Below are 18,636 nucleotides of genomic sequence, written 5' to 3'. Positions count from 1 at the left end.
GCAATGAACAAGGAATCAATTTTTGTACCTGCATGTATAATGCTACTTATTATTTTAGATGGTGTATACTGAGTTGCTATATTTTCACTTGAATATACTATACCTGCATAAAAAAACCAAACATATTGATTGATTGATTGATTGATTGATTGATTGATCATTGATTGATTGAGTCATCTGTTGCCTCATAATTGACTTCACTTTCCTTACTGAATCACTTGTGTTGTATAGGGTGAATGGAACAGGCAGACAGAAGTGACTTCAAAACAACAAGTCTATATTTGGCAACTATTTACAATCCAGCAAAGGCTCTGTCTGACAGACAGCCCTTTTATAGGGAGCTGCCAGACAGTCTAGCCAATCAGCAATCAGTATTTTCCCTCCAGAATGGAGGACCTGACTGAAGTCTATGTGCTTCAGTCTGAGAATATAACACCCCTCTCCTCTTACTTGGGCTAACCCAATATGTGACGTAGTTCACAGAGATAGGCAGGGCATTTAGTTGGTCTTTCAGACCTGTGCAACTCAGTCAGAACTGGGTGAGTGGTCAGGTCGGACGAGCTTCTGTTGTTCCCAATCTCAACCAATGGAAGCTTCTGGATTTCAGCCTAGGGTGTGGCTAGAGCTTTAAGGACCCTGGCATGCGTATCACTAGATAAGTCTTCTGGACTTGGTTGGCTTGAATTCTCTCTGTTAGGAGTGAGTGATTGTTCCTGTTGGTTAGGTGTTGGCTCAAAAGTTAATTCGGGAAGCTTAAGAGTGGAGTGGCTGAGTCAGCCTCGGAGTTCGACAACATGCTGCCTCCAGCTTTTACCATCTTCGAGCTGTTCTCGGTAAAAGCAAGGGCCAGTGATCTCTGTGACTGTGGCAGGTACCCAGAGAGGACCCCCAGCATAGTTGTGGGCATATACTTATGCTAAAGTTTTGGAGCTGACTATGGTAGTCTCCTGGGACCTTGGCAGAGTAGTTACAGTATAGCCAATCTAGGTGGGATTGTAGTCAGCAACCCATTAGAAGTTTGGAAGGACTTCTACCAGTGGTGGCATGAGGAGTGATATGCTGCACTAATAAAAATTTATCAATTCACATTTGCCAATGGCCTGGGCCCATGCATGAAAGGGCTTCTTTTGATGATCTCACCATTCTCTCCACTTGACCATTGCTGGAGGGATGGAATGGTGAGAAAATTCTTGTCCCCTCTTCTGCTAAATAGGTTTCAAATTGTAAGGCCATGAATTGGGGCCCATCGTTTGAAACCAGGACATCAGGCAGACCATGCATGGAAAAAAGTCTCTGTAGTACTTTGATGACCACCTCTGCCATGGTGGTTTTCATGAATGCTATCTCGAGTATGCATCCATGACTACAAGAAAAGTTTGCCTTTGAATAGGGCCAGTGAAGTCAATGTGTACCCTGGACCAGTTATGCATTTGGAATGTAATTATCAAGTGTCCCCATACTTTTGGCAATAATTTCTGTAAATGTGACATAATAATGGACATAATGGGCAATCTCAGTTATCTGAATGTAAGATGACTGGTGTGCTTTATTAATCTTTTTGGTGCATTATTTCATCACACAGAAATGGTCAATCTCTTATTATGTCTGGATTCAGAATATGTTTCATATGTTGCAATAATAAAGGCTTAATTGCCTGTGGGAATATGTGTTTGACAGCTGGAAAGGTACAGTCAATCTGCTTCACAACCAGATAATGTGCCTAATTGTTGACCTGATGAATTTAACTATGATATATAATTCCTCCTTTCTCCTTTGGTCTCTTAAAGCCTTTCTGGTCAGCTTCCTTCTGGTTTATATCATTGTCTGGTCTGCTGGAAGCTCTTCTGGGATTAGAGGCATCATGGCATCATTGGTAGTAATTATCCAAACTGTGTGGATATCACAGAAAGGTAGAGCAGCTTCAGTGTAAGCTAATGTTTCTCAACTTTAGTGACTCTTAGTGAATCCCTGATTACCTTCGCATCAAAGTGTTACCTCTATTGGTCTACAGTAATACCTCATTTTACAAACCTAATTGGTTCCCCAGGGGAGGTTCGTAAGGCGAAACATTGTTTCCCATAGGAAACAATGAAAAATGAATTAATGCGTGCAACGAAAAAAAACAGCAAAAAACCGCCGCCGCCTGGCTGTTTCAATTGAAACAGCCGGGTGCTTCTCAGCGTTCTCCCAATGCCGAACCCAGAAGCTTGGCAGAAGTTCGGGTTCGGGTGGCCGCCAAGAAGCCCCGACGCCCAGCTGTCACCTTTTGAAACAGCCGGGGTCTTCTCGGCAGCCTCCCGAATGCCGAACCCGGAAGTTTGGGTTTGGCGTTCGGGTTCAGGAGGATGCTGGGAAGCCCCCCAGCTGTTTCAAAAAGCGACAGCCGGGCGGTGGGGGCAGGTTCGTAAGACGGAAAATGTTTGTAAGAAGAGGCAAAAAATATCTGAACCCCGGGTTCATATCTCGGGTTGTCCGTATGGCGAGGGGTTCGTATCATGAGGTACCACTGTACTTACATTTGCATGCTTTCGAACTGCTAGGTTGGCAAGCCCTGGGGTGAGGGGACAGGAGCTCTTCCTGTTGCATAGCACTCAGATCTCAAACTAGACTGGGTTGCTGGCTCTCCAGCTGAAAAGCCCACTGAGTGACCACACTGCCCTAGATCACATAATAATTGCCATGAAAACATGGAATGAGTCTTAACAGATTAAGCTAAATAACTGAGGTCAGGCTATTTATGTAGACTACAACTACCAGACTACCCCACCAACAGATGGAAGAATTGTCAACTCATGTATCTGAAAGTTTACTATAGACTGGCTTTTGCAGTGTTTACAGCCTCTTGATGATAATACAATAATAGTTGAGGAAACAAACTATTCAATAATCCTCAAACCAGAAGTGAGTACAGAATTCTGAATGAGTGTCGGCTCCAATTCTCCTTCTTAAAAGAACTTGCCCAAATTAAGTACAGTGTCTTGGCCTAGGGCACTGCACTGACAAGAGGTTCACTGTGGGAAACCTGCATTGTCGTATGCCCCATTCCACACTGAACAGCACACTTACACAAGCAAAGGACCTGTATGGGCTCTGTGCCCGGCTAAGTAATTAATTCGCTGGCAGTTTTGGCAAACTTCCACAAAGCTTAAATTAGTTATTTGTTGTTTTTAAAAGGTAATTATATTGACATATTGTACAGAGGTGTGGGGAACATTCAGTGGCAATTATCAAACACTTTACAGCAGCTAAAGCTGCCCTCTTTGCTCTCGATATGTTGGAAGGCCAATTTCCATGTAGATTTGTTTCCAGGAAGGGTCTCATGTGAGTGAAATGATGACTCCTCAATGTATTGATTTGCTTACGTTTATATTCCTCCAGGTTAAAATTCAGTGTTGGTACATTGTAAAAGGAACTGTTGTTAATTATCAGTGTGCTTTTACTTGAAATTGTCAGGAAGAGTAACCTGTGAATTCAATCAAGGTGTGAAATCAGCCTAAGATACACACACACACATGAGTGACCACACCCATAATTCAATACCTGTGGGGGGCAAAAATGGCCTCGCCACTCCCCCGCCCCCATCGAGGCTCTCTGGAGGCCAGAAATGGCCCATTTCCCAACTTCCAGTGGGCCCAGTAGACTACCCTGGAGCCTGGGGAGGGCAAAAATGCCCCATCCTGTCACTTCCGGAGGCCCTCCGGAAGCTGAAAATGCCTTAGTTGGAGCTAAGTTAGGGTAACGGCTTGCGTGCCATCAGATATGGCTCCACATGCCACCTGTGGCATTCATGCCATAGGTTCACCATCACTGGTCTAAGACATTGGGTCTCCTTCTTGGAACTGATTACAGATTACATATTAACAGAGTTGGAAGGGACCTTGCAGGTCATCTAGTCCAGTGGTTTTCAAAATGGGCAGTACGTGGGATGACTTAGGGGGTGGTAAGAGCTAGGGGGGCAGCAGGGGGCTGCTAAGAGGGACCAGGGGGGCGGTAGAAGCCCTGCAAGGAGGAAGCCTTCCAAGGAGACCCTGCTGACAATGTGCAGGAAATCTCTCCCCCTCCCACTCAACTGCAGACCGTCCTTTCAAAGACAATTTTACCAGGACCAAGAGGTGGCTGGAGTTTGGTTCGGGTTGGGCTTTCTTCGGAAAGGGAGGGAGGGCCTCTGGGGAGCGAGAGATTTAGGAAGCTTGGACTGGCAGGCAGTTTCTCCAACGAAGCATCTGATTCATCCCAAGGCGTGAGGGTCTTCAATGAACTTGGTTCTGTTTGTCTGTAACTTGCAGACAGCAAGCATCAGCAGTGTTTCCTCGCAAGACTCTTTCCTCCTTCTTTCTGGTCTGGTTCTCAAACATTTTCAAGCAAAACACTGCCGAGAGAGGGAAGTATCTCTTTCCCCTCCCTCACCAAACATTGCATGTAGGCACGATGTTTCGCAAAGTTCCTTAAGCTGTGGCTGCTGACTCCCTCTCTTTGTGCTTTTTATATACATACCAGCATACCTACTCTGTCTGGGGATGCCGTTTCCCCAGAAAGAAAGAAAGATAGTAGGAAGGAAGACACAGAGAGAGAGAGGGAGGGAGGGAGGGTTGAGGGAAGGAAGGAAGGAAGGAAGGAAGGAAGGAAGGAAGGAAGGAAGGAAGGAAGGAAGGAAGGAAGGAAGGAAGATTTATGATCACAATTGAGCTCAAAATTTTGCCTGGTAAGCAAGAGCGTTGTTAAGTCAATTTCACCACATTTTACAAGTTGGCCCCGCCTACCCAGTGACCTGACCACCAAGCCACACCCACCTGAAGGGGTTGGGGTGGGGGCAGTGAGCATGAGTTTGTAGCATCAAGGGGGGGTGGACTGAAAAAGTTTGGGAATCACTGATCTAGTCCACCCCCCTGTCCAAGCAAGAGACCCTACATCTGCATCTACCTAGGATCAAACTCACAACATCCTGATTGTGAGGCAAGAGCTCCACCTCTAGGCCACAGCAATTATTGTATTTTCATAGACTGTAGATGTAGGATCTTTTTTACAGCAACACCTAAAATTCATTTACAAACTTGTAAATCTGATATGATAATACTTATGGATAAACTGTGACACTATTCTGTTCCCAAGCTGAACTGAATAGGGAGATTTAGAGAAAAAGAAAATAATTTATTCATACATAGCACATTTAGGGGCAGAACGTAGCCTTCTCAAACCTTGCCTAATCTCCTTTTCTATATAAAACTTATCCATTGTTGATGTTCCTGCTCAATTGGTTGAGGTTAATTTAAGTGTCTTCCATTGAACTTGAGATCCATTTCTATACGTAGATATTTAAAGAGAATGGAAATATGATCATTAATCCAAATAGGACAGAGAAAAGAGAGTGGAACAGAGTTTCAGAATATATGGGCAAATAAATACATAATTAGCATCAGCAAGAAGTCAAAGACTAAAGAAGTAATAAAATAATTTAATAATAATTTATTAGATTTGTATGCCGCCCCTCTCCGAGGAATCAGAGCGGCTCATAACAACAATACAACATGTACAAATCTAATATTAAAAAACAATTTAAAACCCTCATTATAAAAAGAAAAACAATCACACAACCTAACAATCCATACATAGTAGCTAGGGGTATATTAATTTCCCCATGTCTGGCTACATAGGTGGGTCTTCAGAAGCTTTCAAAAAGCTGTAGGACAACTGAACTTGTTCTTGATATGGAGATTTTTGCACACAGCTATTTGGCAATGCTTGGACAATCTCAGTATGCTTGATTTGCAAGGTGTCCAGAACTGGAAAAACCCTTTTTCATATAACTAACATGCTAAGAAGTAAAATCCCATTTCTCAAATACTCAGTTCCAAATTTGACATTTATTGAAAAGCATACAATGAAGGCTGGGTTGTTTCATCGTATATAAGACTGAACAGATGTTTGATTCTCATACTGATATTTTTAACAGGTTAACTATTATTATTTAATTTGCAGAATGTTTTATAGAAATGCTTTTCTATTTTTTTTCCTCATATGTATCATAGATGTTCTTGGGCCTTACAGATTGAGTATTATTTAATAAAAAATAATAAGAGTTAGATGCACTGGAAAACCTCAGTTTTCAATAATTCAAGCTAAATCTGTGTTGATGGGGTCTCATGAGATAGCAATAGCACTAAGATGTATATACAGCTTCATAGTGCTTTTACAACCCTCTCTAAGCAGCTTACAGAGTTGGCATATTTTCCCCAACAATCTGGTTCCTCATTTTACCCACCTCAGAAGGATGGAAGGCTGAGTTAACCTTGAGCTTGGTGATTGCCGAACTGCTGGCAATCAGCAATCTGCAAAAGTAGCCTGCAGTACTGCATTCTAACCACTGCGTCACCGTGGCTCATAAGATAGGCTATATTTACACACCGCAGTGCTGCAAGATGAGTGTTTCTTTTAATAGTTTGTTAATGTCTATGCACACATGTATATTGCTATATTTAAGAGTTAAATGTCTTACTGAACTTGGGGATTTTGATTGGATGTTGATTTCTCCTAACTCAAGCATACCATTCCCAAATGTTTGTGTTTTGGAGTCAGGAGAGAAGACAATTAATACAGGCCTTTCCTTGTGTTTGTTCCTGTAGAACTCAAGGCCACGGGAACTGCACGCTTCTTCAATTTCCTTCTCAACTCAACAGACTACCGAATCTTGTTGAAGGATGAAGATCATGACCGAATGTATGTGGGGAGCAAAGACTACATCCTCTCACTGGACCTTCATGATATCAATCGGGAACCCTTGATTGTAAGAACTTTAAAAAAAAAAAAAAAATTCTTATCAGGAGTAAATAGTAGGAATAATTCTGTTCGATGGGGAGCAAAATGCTTCTGAATCTGTGCTGAATTTGCAATAGGCAGATATTGAAGCAGATGAATCTTTGCTGCAAAAGTAAGTTAAAAATAAGATTGCATTTTTTTAAAAAAAGCCATCCTCTACAGTTGATATATTATTTTTTGCTGGTGCTTAATGCAATGAACAAAATATTAAACAATATTTGTCCAGAACTTTTAGGAACAGTTTTCTTTTGCTTTTTTGGAGAGTATTTTGTCTCTTCAGAGGTTTCCCCCCCCTTTCCCCCTACATCATTCAATATAAGATTAGTCTACCAAATATAAAATAGAAGTATTTTATAGTCTACCCAATATAAAATAGAAGTACTGTATTAAATAAAGACAAGCACTTCTTGTGCCACAGTGCTTATTTATCTTTTTGTCTGCTTGCTCAAGAGTCCTTTGGAACCAGAGGAAAGTATCTTTTCTTTTATGTACACTGAGAGCATATGCACCAAAGAAAAATCCCTTGTGTGTCCAATCACACTCGACCAATAAAGAATTCTATTTTAGGCTCTAGTCTATTCAACACATAATCTGTAGGCTATTTGATCAAAAAATATGCCTATGGAGGGTCATTTTCCATTTTTAACTCAGGAGACAGATTTGGATGGAAAGAAATAACATGTAGATCTATTCAGGAATACATAACTAGTCATATTCGTCTCTTCAAGTCAGTGTTGATTCCTGGAGGTTGCCTGGAAAAGTCCCTGCAATTTTTCTTGGCAAGATGTCAAAACAGGTTTGCCATTGCCTGCTTCCTAGGGCTGAGAGAAAGTGGCTGGGCCAATGTCACCTAACTGGCTTTGAGCCAAAGGCAGGACTAGAGTTCACAGTTTCTAGTCTGGTACCTTAACCACTAGAGACTAGTCCAAAGTGGGTCTTCATAAAAACAGGTGACAAAATGGTGAAGCCTTAAGAATGAGAACCATTGCTTATATCTGCACATTTTAAATTGGATTTCATGACCATTCTGGTAAAATGTTTAAAATAGTTAAATGTTTTGCTTCTAAACCATTACTTATGAATCAGTGTAAGTTTAAAATCTGCATGTGTGTTTGTGTGTACTTGTTATTACGACATGAATTTAGCCTGTTGCTGTGATTCCAGAACAACCACATTGTACTTTCCACCCACTGATAAATAGGGCTTTTTCACAGTCAAGGGCAGGGGTGTCAAACTTGCAGTGTTATGTTGTAGTCAACATATTGCGACTTTTTCCTCCTTCGCTAAACTGGGGGTGGGCATGGCTAACACGTGACTCATCGGAGCCAGGGCTGTGAGTTTAGCACCTCTGGTCAAAGAAATGGAGTAATTTCCAGAATATTCATCCCTGCCCCCCAAAAATGTATTGCTTGCCTTTCGCAAACTCCTAAAAACCCACCTCTGCCGCCAGGCATGGGGAAATTGATTTCCCCTGGCTGTTCCGTTTTATGTATGGTTTGTTTGGGGTGTATGACTGTTTTTATATTAAGGGTTTTAACCGTTTTAATCATTGGATTTGTACTGTGCTTTGCTATTGTGAGCCACTCCGAGTCTTCAGAGAGGGGCGGCATACAAATCTAATAAATAATAATAAATAATAATAATTGCATTTAAGAAGCACATCTGGCACAAACAGCAAGGTGACGTGACTGCTGGCTTCTAAAATAATCCCATTGAAAAACTCCAAGTGATTTCTAATGCAAAACTTCCAATTCAATATACAGTGGTACCTCTACTTAAGAACTTAATTCATTCTGTGACCAGGTTCTTAAGTAGAAAAGTTTGTAAGTAGAAGCAATTTTTTCCCATATGAGTCAATGTAAAAGCAAATAATGCGTGCAAACCCATTAGGAAAGAAACAAAACCTCGGAATTTGGGTGGGAGGAGGAGGAGGAAGAAGAGGAGGAGGACAGTCGCTGCCGAAGGAAGAAGGTGAGGTGAGGGGAATCAAAAAAATCCAAAACTTTAAGGCTTAAAAAAAAAGAGGGACTCTGAGGTGATGAGGAGGAGCACGCGCCTCCCATACACCTGGTGCGAGGCTGCCTCCCATATACTGCGCCAGAAAGAGAAACCCAGGAGGAATGGCAGGAAACTGGCCAGGCTTTCGTGCCGCTCTCAAATTTCCTGGAAATTTTTTCCGGGCTCGGGTTCTTAAGTAGAAAATGGTTCTTAAGAATAGGCAAAAAAAATCTTGAACACTCGGTTCTTATCTAGAAAAGTTCTTAAGTAGAGGCGTTATTAAGTAGAGGTACCACTGTATTATCTGGCTTGGGACCAGGGTTAAGGGGGAAATATGGGCAATTGGAGTTGTAATGGTGAGATGTTGTTTCTCTTGGCAGATCCACTGGCCTGCATCACAGCAAAGGATAGATGAATGTGTCCTGTCAGGGAAGAACAATAACGTAAGTACTTCTGATGCTATTCCCCAAGCTCATTCGGGATGGTGAAGTCCTAATATTATGCAGGAAAGGTTGCTGGAGGTTCATCTTTCACCTGTCTTTAAAATAGAAATCGCCATGGACTCAAGTGGGATATTGTTCACACCTCCGCAAGGATTTCAGGCGGACAAGAAAAATCAGCAAATACTGACTGTGCTTTGCCACCTTTTCCTGCCTCATCCCACCTCCTGTTTACTCTCACCCTTTCAGTCATGAAGTCCAGATACTTTAGGCTAATAATAGAGTTCTGTTGACTGCTGTGTTTGCTAAAAGATGACCCCATTTTAGGTCATTTCTGCACTGCTCCTGCAAGGGTTTTATAATTTTTGGGGTCTCAATATTTGTATCTTAAGGTTCGTAAAACATACATAGATTCGTCTCTTATGATTTATAGTTCATACAGGCAGTCCTCAACTTACAACCACAATCAAGCCCAATATTTCTGTTGCTAAGTGAGAAGTTGTTAAGTCAATTTTGTCCCACCCTTTCTTGCCATGCTCATTAAGCGAATCACTGCAGGGGTTATGTTAATTAACACAATTGTTAAATGGATCAATGGCTTCCCCATTGATTTTTGCTTGTCAGAATATCACCAAAAAAAGGGGATCACATGATCCTGGGACACTACATCTTTTCAAAAATATGTGTCAGTTTGCCACGTGTCTGAATTTTGATTGGGTGTCCATGGGGATGCTGCAAAGGTTGTAAGTGTAAAAAATGGTCACAAGAAACTTTTTTTCAGTGCTGTTATAATTTTGAAAGGTCACTAAATGCACTGTTGGAAGTCAAGGACTACCTGTAATTGTTCTCTGCTGATGGGCGAGAAAGAAAATAGGTAGTTTATATTAAAAAAATTAAGCCCTTGGCAACAATGTCAGAACCCCACAATTAACAGCAGTTGAACCCCTGCATTTCATCATATATATTTTATAAGAGAACAAAATAAGTGCTAAAGCAATGGTTCCCAACATGGGACCCAGGCCTCACAGGGGGGCAATTTTAGGCTTCCTCCATGTGAGTAGGAGTTTATTTTTTGAATAGTAAGAATTATATGTCACGGGGGCAGCATCCAGATTTTTGAATAGTAAGAATTATATGTCATGGGGGGAACATCCAGATTTTAGGTGGGGCATGGCCAAAAAAAGGTTGGGAACTACTAGGCTAAAGCTAAAGGTTTAGGTTTTTTGAGCTGAAGATGGCAGATCAGTGCAGAATAGAAGACAACCTATGGATTATGGACTTCATGCAATCTTTGACTACTTGGGGCAAACAGACTTTGCCATGAACTTTTCCCATTTAATTCAATACTAACTGATCAGAAAATTGGCAGGGAGAAATCTCTGGTATTCAGCTGGTAATGACAACAACCTACAGTGGCATAAATAAATTTCTAGTAAAAAGAAGGGCCAGGGGGACATGATAGCTGTATACAGGTACTTAAGGGGTTGCCACGGAGAGGAGGGGGTCATGCTATTTCCCAGGGCACCAGGGGGCTGGACGAGGAACAACGATTGGAAGCTGATCAAGGAGAGATGCAATCTGGAGATAAGGAAGAACTTCCTGATGGTCAAAGCAATCAACCAGTGGAACGGCCTGCCAGTGGAGGTTGTGAATGCCCCAACTCTGGACATTTTCAAGAGGAGATTGGACTGCCATCTGGCTGGGGAGGTGCAGGGTTTCCTGCTTGATCAGGGGTTTGGACTTGATGACCTGTAAGGTCCCTTTCAACTTAGATAGATAGATAGATAGATAGATAGATAGATAGATAGATAGATAGATAGATAGATAGATAGATAGTGAAGGAGGAGAAGCCCATCTTTTCCCAGTCACCTTGCTCAACTGAAGGATATGTTGGTGTGTATGACATGCAAATGCAGGTGACTAAAGCTCATGAACCCCAACTTGGCAATTTCTAGAGTTTTTGTGTCTGAAAATATATATTTTTTCACTTCTGTGCATGGAACATAATCAGATAAAAAAGCCTTATCAGCATTAAATTGTAAGAACCAGGAAAATACGTTCCGCCAGAACTAAATTTGTTGGTAATAATGCATGCTAATTTATTTATTTTATGTTTTTTAGTAGAAGGAAGCAAGGTTAGAGGTTACCAAGCTGTTTCCTGCAAGGCCTAGCTAGCCTTTTGACCAGCTGTCCTTGAACTCTGTCTTGTTGAGATCTCTCAGCTGCTACTGTTTGGGGTTTAATTTCAGAGGAGCCAAATGCCCTGAGCAAAGGAAGCTGCATTTGCTTGCATATTTCCCTTCCTCTTGAACTTTATTGCCCTTGGCTCCAGCTGAGATCTTCCAGACTGAGGCATGAGGCAAGGAGGAAACCTGAGCTGTGAAGAGGAAATGGGACGCCATGCTCAGACACACTGCTTTGTGCTTCATTCCTGGTCTTAGATCCAATTAATTAATAAGCTTAGGCCCTGCCACATGCTGGGAATTCTCTGCTTATTCTCTGGTATTCTCCATTGTCACTTACTAAATATTCAGTATAAGTTTCTTTAGCCGAGGGGTTTCCAAGGCCTTCACACTGTTTAATGCGGCATTTTTCAACCTTGACAACTTTACGACGTATGCTCGTCAAGTCCCAGAATCCCCTAGCAGGGGGGTTTGGGAATTCTAGGAGTTGAAGGTCATACATCTTAAAAGTTTCTGAGAGTGAGAAATATTGCTCTAACAGATCCACTCCATTAAATAGTCATCCTGAATAAGGAGAGAGAGAACTTCAGAAGGTTTCTGAACGGTCCTATCTTGAAATACAGTGCCATTAAGCGGTCAACAAGCATCACATTTATCTTTGTGCAAAAAGGAAAATTAAATAAGATGAAAAATCACTAACATGGTATTACCTTCCTTATTTAAGCTTCACTGCAGCAGCAGCAATAATAATAATAATAATAATAATAATAATAATAATAATAATAATAATAATAATAATAATAGACACGATGCTGTGGCACAGATGATCCACTGGAACTTGTGCCAGAACTACCATCTACCAGTGGTAAAAAACTGGTGGGATCATAAGCCCCCAAAAAGTGGTTGAAAATGAGCAAGCAAAACTACTGTGGGACTTCCGACTTCCGACTGACCGAATTTGAAGCATAACACACCAGACATCCTCATTGTGGAGAAAAAGAAAGCATCGACATCGCAATCCCAGGAGACAGCAGAATTGAGAAGAAGCAGCTAGAGAAATTAGTGAAATACGAAGATCTAAAAATCGAGCTGCAACGACTCTGGCATAAGCCAGTGACAGTGATCCCAGTGCTACTTGGCACGCTGGGAGCAGTGCCAAAGGATCTCAGCGCACATTTGAAAACCATCTGAATTGACAAAATCTGCATCTGTCAATTGCAAAAGGCCGCTTTACTGGGATTAGCAAACATAATTCGCCACTACATCACGCAGTCCTAGGTGCTTGGGAAGCACCCGACTGGTGATGAAATATGAAATCCAGCATAGTGATCTTGTTTGCTGTGTTGTATTGACATAATAATAATAATAATAATAATAATAATAATAATAATAATAATAATAATAATAGAAATAAGAAGCTGATGAAACTGTAAACCATGTGCTCAGCTGCTGCAAGAAAATTGTATATGCTGATTACAAAGTACGGCACAACTCTGTTGCACAAATGATCCATTGGAATTTATGCAAAAACTCTAACATCCATACTGCTACAAACTGGTGGGAACACAAGCCTGAAAAATATCGCTGAAAATCAGTTGGTCAAGATCTTGTCAGATTTTCAGATACAAACGGATAAGCTACTGGTGCATAATACACCAGACATTACACTGGTTGAGGAAAAACAGGGTGACTGTCATTGCTATCGCCAGGAAACATCAAGGTCAATGAAAAGGAACACACAAAAATCCCAATATACCACGACTTAAAATTTGAAATTCAACAATTATGGCACAGACCAGCAGTGGTAATTCCAATGGTGATTGGAACACTGGGTGCTGTCCCAAAAGCACTGGAATTACATCTAAAACAGCTCAAAATCGACAAAATCAATTTGTGCTGACTGGGATTTCAAGAAATTAAAGTTCACTTATCATAAAGTTACCAAGGTTGAAAAATCACTGGTTTAACAAGTTGAGAGCCAGAACGGCTTTACTTGAGCCTCCCCTTCTCCCGGAACCAATAAAATCAGAAAGTCCTCTTTTGGGTTGATTAGAAGTATTTTCCTTTCATGCATTGGTATTCAGATAATTTCCTTGTGTTTGAAAATAAGCAGGACCAAGAGTCTGGCATTTGCCATCCTGACATGGAGATAGTTTCCTGGAAATGTACAACTATTATTTTCTCAGACTTTAGAAAAATTGCCAAGGACAAGAAGGAAAGCTTTGACCTGCACCATTTATAGCCTGCTTCAGTTACAAATATGCTGTAGTATAAGACGAAAAAAGGAATGTTGGCTCTGAAATGGGAAATAATTCAAAGTTCTTCAAAAAAAAAAAAAAGTCAGGGTGGGAGAAAACACCATAAACAGGGCATGCAGAAAAATTGCTTTGCAGAAACATTCAAAATCTCTTTTGAAGAAATACTTCAAAATGTACATTGCTGATTCTTAAAGGAACACCATGCCTTTTTTGCTCAGAAGTGTCACTTCAGTGCTCAATGCACATTACTACCTGTGCTAGGACTTGCACAAGGCGCTTTCTTTAATAGTAAAGCCATTTCCTGCAGAAAACCTTGTACGTTGGAATCTTCCACTGGGTCCCGATGAAGAGAGGATGTAATTACTCGCCTCTCTTCCTTCTTGAAGTGGACACAGTTATGGTAGGAGGTTTAAGTTAATGTTCCATTTGTCTTCTAGGGTGAGTGTGGAAACTTCATCCGACTTATCCAGCCCTGGAATCGAACACACCTGTATGTCTGTGGCACTGGCGCGTATAATCCTGTCTGCACCTTTGTCAACCGGGGTCGCAAAGCACAGGTGAGGTGACGTCAGAGCAAATGACTACAACTGCATCCAGATTGATAATAGGAAAGCACTTGGATGTGGCCTCAGCCTACACTAGAAGAGTAGAATCCAGTAGAGTTACACTCCCATAGATCCTGGTGGGGAAAACAAACCATCAGAAACTGACTTCTGGCTTTGAGCACTGAGACCGAGCCTTCCTTCATTTAGCTCCATGTTTAACCCCAAAGGCATAAGATAATGTGCAATAATTTCTCCTCTAAGACTTGACACTGGTCTAAAGACACTCACTCACCCCCTGTATAAGTGAATATGTAAGCCTGAATCTCATTGGTTGTAATCTCTATAGTCCCAGTGTTACAGGGACTTGCAAGGTGAGAAAAAGGAGACAACTATGTAGGATATGAGACAGGGATAAAATAAATACTGGCTGAGACCCTTCTTATTCTTCATGCAATTTAGACTGCCCTCTTTAAAATGGAGGTATTGAACCATTCTCCCTCTCCACTGAAAATTCACTTCTTAGAAAGTTCTAATCTCCATAGATGGAGATCAATTATTCAAGCAAACCCTTTAAAAGGCTCCTCTGAGAATCTTATGAAGTGGAGCCCATTTATAAATCCAGCAACATTAACTCAGGTGTTGCTCTTCAGAGTAGTGTTTTAATACCTGTGACTGCTGATATAGCATGAAATCAGATCATGTTCGGTATTTCTTTATCATTTCTTTGAATGAAAGCTTGTTGAAAGATATTTGGATTGTTTGCATTGTTATGTTGCTTTTCTTCAGGTTGGCGGAGCGAATTTCTCTGTTCAAAAAAGAATTGGAAATTGCTTCCCCTTCCCAAGACCATATATACGAATGAATTGGAGATGGAGCAGTATAACTATGTAATACAGACTGCTTCCCATCCTTATAGCATGAGGCTGTCTCTCACAGTTTATATTTATATTAAACACTTATTTCATATTTGCTTCTTTAGCTCTTACCAGCATCATTTGATCTCTCCATTGGTGGAATCAGTGACTACAATGACAATAATGCTTTGCCCCATTTACCAGGCAGCCTTCTATACACCTATAGATTTTAGGAACTGGTAGGTCTTGAGAGAGACCATGCCATAAAGAAATAAAATTCTTAGTCAAATAATGAATCTTACATTAAAAACAATGAGAAATATCTCTCCTAGAGAATGATTTAGCTCAGTAAGTCAGCGTTCATGATGTTGCTTATTCTATTTTAAGCTTGTTTCTGATTGGCTCTGGGAAGTCTCTCAAAATCTGGAAAACACTTTCATATTTAATTTATCCTTATTTTTCCCCTTATGGTAAAACACTGCCAGTAGAATGAGACTCCTATTTTTAGGGGTCTCAAAAACATTTCCATGCTTAACCTGAGCACACACTATCATAATTGCAGGAAGTCTTCCTGGAAATGATTGATGTGCCTGCTTAAAAAAATGTTTACAAATTCAGGACCAAGGATTACCTTTTATGTTAGCTCAAAGGCAAGAGTCTTAAACTGAGATCAAGTCCATCCAAACAAATGGTTATACAGTCATTCTCCAGCCAATGCTAACATTTTTCTAAGCAAAATAGAGCAATCGGGATTTCTGTGCTAGATTCAACTGCATAGTTCATATCCCTGAGGCTTGCTGTAACAAATACACAATCATGAATGTTTCGATTTGCATGTACTAGGAAATGTACATACCATTTGTGTGTACTAGGATATTCTTTCTCTATGCTTAAAGCAGGTGAGAGATGGTTCCTTGCACCTCTATCTTACTCTATCTCTATCTTCATTGACTATGGGGTGAACCAGAGGACTAGTCTCATTTTTGCAATGATCCCAACTCTGAAACATGAGTGAATAGGGGGAGAAGCATTTGCAAACATTTATGAATGCATAGCTACTTTAGAAATTTGATAGGCTATGATGGAAAATACACTTGTTTTTCAAAACTTTTTTCCCCAATTCAGTATGTATTCATATCCCACCAAGGAAAATGATTGCAGTATAAAGTCCACAGAAAGCAGGAATTGAGGAAAGCTGTGTTTCATAGGTTCTACTATGTAGATGGAATTTTAAGTTTTGGAAAAGATAATATGAAATTTTAAAAGGACCACAAAATTGGAAGAAAAAAAATTGTAGCCAAATTTTTTTAAAGGGTCTACAAGAACTGGTGATTAACTAGGGTAAATTGTGTTGATCTGATTTAGTATCTGTTTTCTAAAATAGGCATCAAAGAAATAGAATAATAGAATATTGTAAGAAAGGAGAAAAATTGTAAGAAAATTACACATACATTGTATTGTTACATATAGACCAGTTCAATGCACTTTTTTTAGCAATAAACTGCCATTGCACTGAATAGAGTTCAAATCCCAGGAATGCACAGAATTATATCATGTTGCGGTAATTGATCTAGCATCTCGGTAAATGTCATTGAAGTTGCTTAAATTATGTCTTTAAATGATTATTTGCATTCTGCACATCATTCATCATTTTTACAGTCTGGAAGCATGCCATGTTATATTCTACTGTTAATAGAATATTATCCAAGTTTCATTTCCCAGCAACCAGAGCTTTTGCTGTTTTTAACATGTTTTCAATTAACAGATGAATGACACCATCTTTGACATTAATGGGTCTGTATAACCTCCATCTGGTTTGGACTGGTCCATCCCTATCAATTTATGTAACATCAGCCTTATCGTTGCTATTTAGCACACCTGTAATAGTTTGGGGAGGGGTGTTCATTGTGTTTTGTTTTGACTTTTGTTTTGGTTTTAGATATCCCTGATCCTTAAAAATGATACAAAGGAAAACTGCTTGTGTAGCCATGGGAAATGTTTTCACCATTAAACTATCTTCTCACAATCATTTTCCTCAAAGGTTTGGCCTAGTTTAATTTGAAAACACGCCTCATGACTATTTCCTGTCACAGGTTTCTGATACTATATTGCTGCTATGACTTTCAGTTGTGATAAAAGAAATATAGAGGTACCATTTTAAATATTGTTAATGCTTCAAAAAGGACCTTTCTTTCTAAGATCAAAAAGCACAGCAATTATTGAAAAGAAAAGAAAAATTGCTTCCTACTTATTCTGTCTTATGCCTCTATGCAAAAACCAAGTGAATGGCCCACCAGGTCCTGGTGATCTTCTGGCTCTTACTCATTGATCATGTTCACTAGAAATAGTAATTTAGCAACATCTGGAGCCCCAGATGCTCATTAAAATGTTAAAGATGTATTAGCTACGCAGCCAAATCTTTTAGTTCTGCACTTCGACAATTTAGTTGAGACCTCCTCCGTGTTGACCCATTCATCAGGTATGACGTTCTCCAGATGGCCCTGGAGAACAGCTGACTATCTTACTCAGACCATAGAGAGGATTATAACTATTTCTGAAGACAACCTTGGTCTCAATGGTAATCGATATGTGTACATGACAAGAGATAGTGAAGCTTCTGCATGCTCTCTGGCCAGACCCTGCCATTCCTGCTTCTCTGGCAGATGATGCTGCCAGTGCTAACTCTCTGCTCCTCCTCTCCTCAGGCTTTTGAGCTGAACCAGTCCATCCAGCAGGGAGGACGGGGAAGTAGAGCAGTTGACTCCTCCCTCCACCCGTCTCCAGTGGAACGCAAGGTGGGAATTGCGCTCTGCCTGTCCTTCCCCAAGGACAAAATGGCTCCTTCCCTAGCATGCCCGAGCCTGGGCTCTCTAACCTTCATTTTCAACTGGCATGAACCTAACAGGCAACTAAGGGGCAGGGGGGAGGGCAAAGTGTGGCCAGGATAGACACATGCCCCTCCATGTAATGAGCGCGCTTCCTGGACAGCTTTTCCTTGCGTCTCCTCTCTCAGACTAATTCCTCCCTCCCCAGGCTCACATCAGACTTACGTCAAGAAATAACAGATTAACAGAGTTCAAAGGGGCCTTTCAGGTCATCTAATCCAACCCCCTGCCCAAGCAGGAGATCCTACATCTGCCTCTACCGAGGATCGAACTCACAACCTCCTGATTGTGAGGCAAGAGCTCCACCTCTAGGCCACAGCAGCTGGGCTAAATAAGTCTCTCAAAATGTTTGACCTTAGCATACGGGGCAAGATCCTGTATCCATCCACTTGAAATGTAGACACATGAGATTGTTATTTCAAGCAAATGTTGAACTGAAGAGAGGCCGCCTCATAAGCTGCAAGTAGTTTTGAAGGATCAAAGTCGTGCTGAAAACGGGAGGTGGGGGTGTTAGGAGGCTGTGGATGAGATGTATTTCTGTATGTTGTATAAACACATGTTAACAGTATGAACAGAGAGGAAGATCCAAGGGTTTGGATGCTGTTTACAAGAGCATGTTTTAATTTGGGAGATCAGCCAGCTGGATGCGTGCACAATTAC

The 18,636-nt window shown here is 40.9% G+C and overlaps 1 protein-coding gene across 5 annotated transcripts in view; it reads left to right on the top strand.

Moving 5' to 3' along the window:
- The window catches only part of SEMA3F (semaphorin 3F), a 174,838-nt gene that overhangs the window by 118,033 nt on the left and 38,169 nt on the right, over positions 1-18,636 (top strand). For 4 of the 5 annotated variants that reach the window (XM_070738780.1, XM_070738781.1, XM_070738782.1 and 1 more), the window contains 4 exons: positions 6,621-6,781; positions 9,192-9,254; positions 14,130-14,249; positions 17,797-17,886. In XM_070738780.1, the coding sequence (XP_070594881.1) occupies positions 6,621-6,781; positions 9,192-9,254; positions 14,130-14,249; positions 17,797-17,886 (434 nt within the window). The remainder of the gene's footprint in view (positions 1-6,620; positions 6,782-9,191; positions 9,255-14,129; positions 14,250-17,796; positions 17,887-18,636) is intronic. The other variant, XM_070738783.1, reaches the window with a different exon arrangement.

This window comes from Erythrolamprus reginae, chromosome 2, assembly GCF_031021105.1.
Source record: "Erythrolamprus reginae isolate rEryReg1 chromosome 2, rEryReg1.hap1, whole genome shotgun sequence".
In the NCBI taxonomy this organism is placed as follows: domain Eukaryota; kingdom Metazoa; phylum Chordata; class Lepidosauria; order Squamata; family Dipsadidae; genus Erythrolamprus; species Erythrolamprus reginae.
The sequence above is the reverse complement of the archived record's forward strand: the minus strand, read 5'-3'. Positions and strand labels throughout refer to the sequence as shown.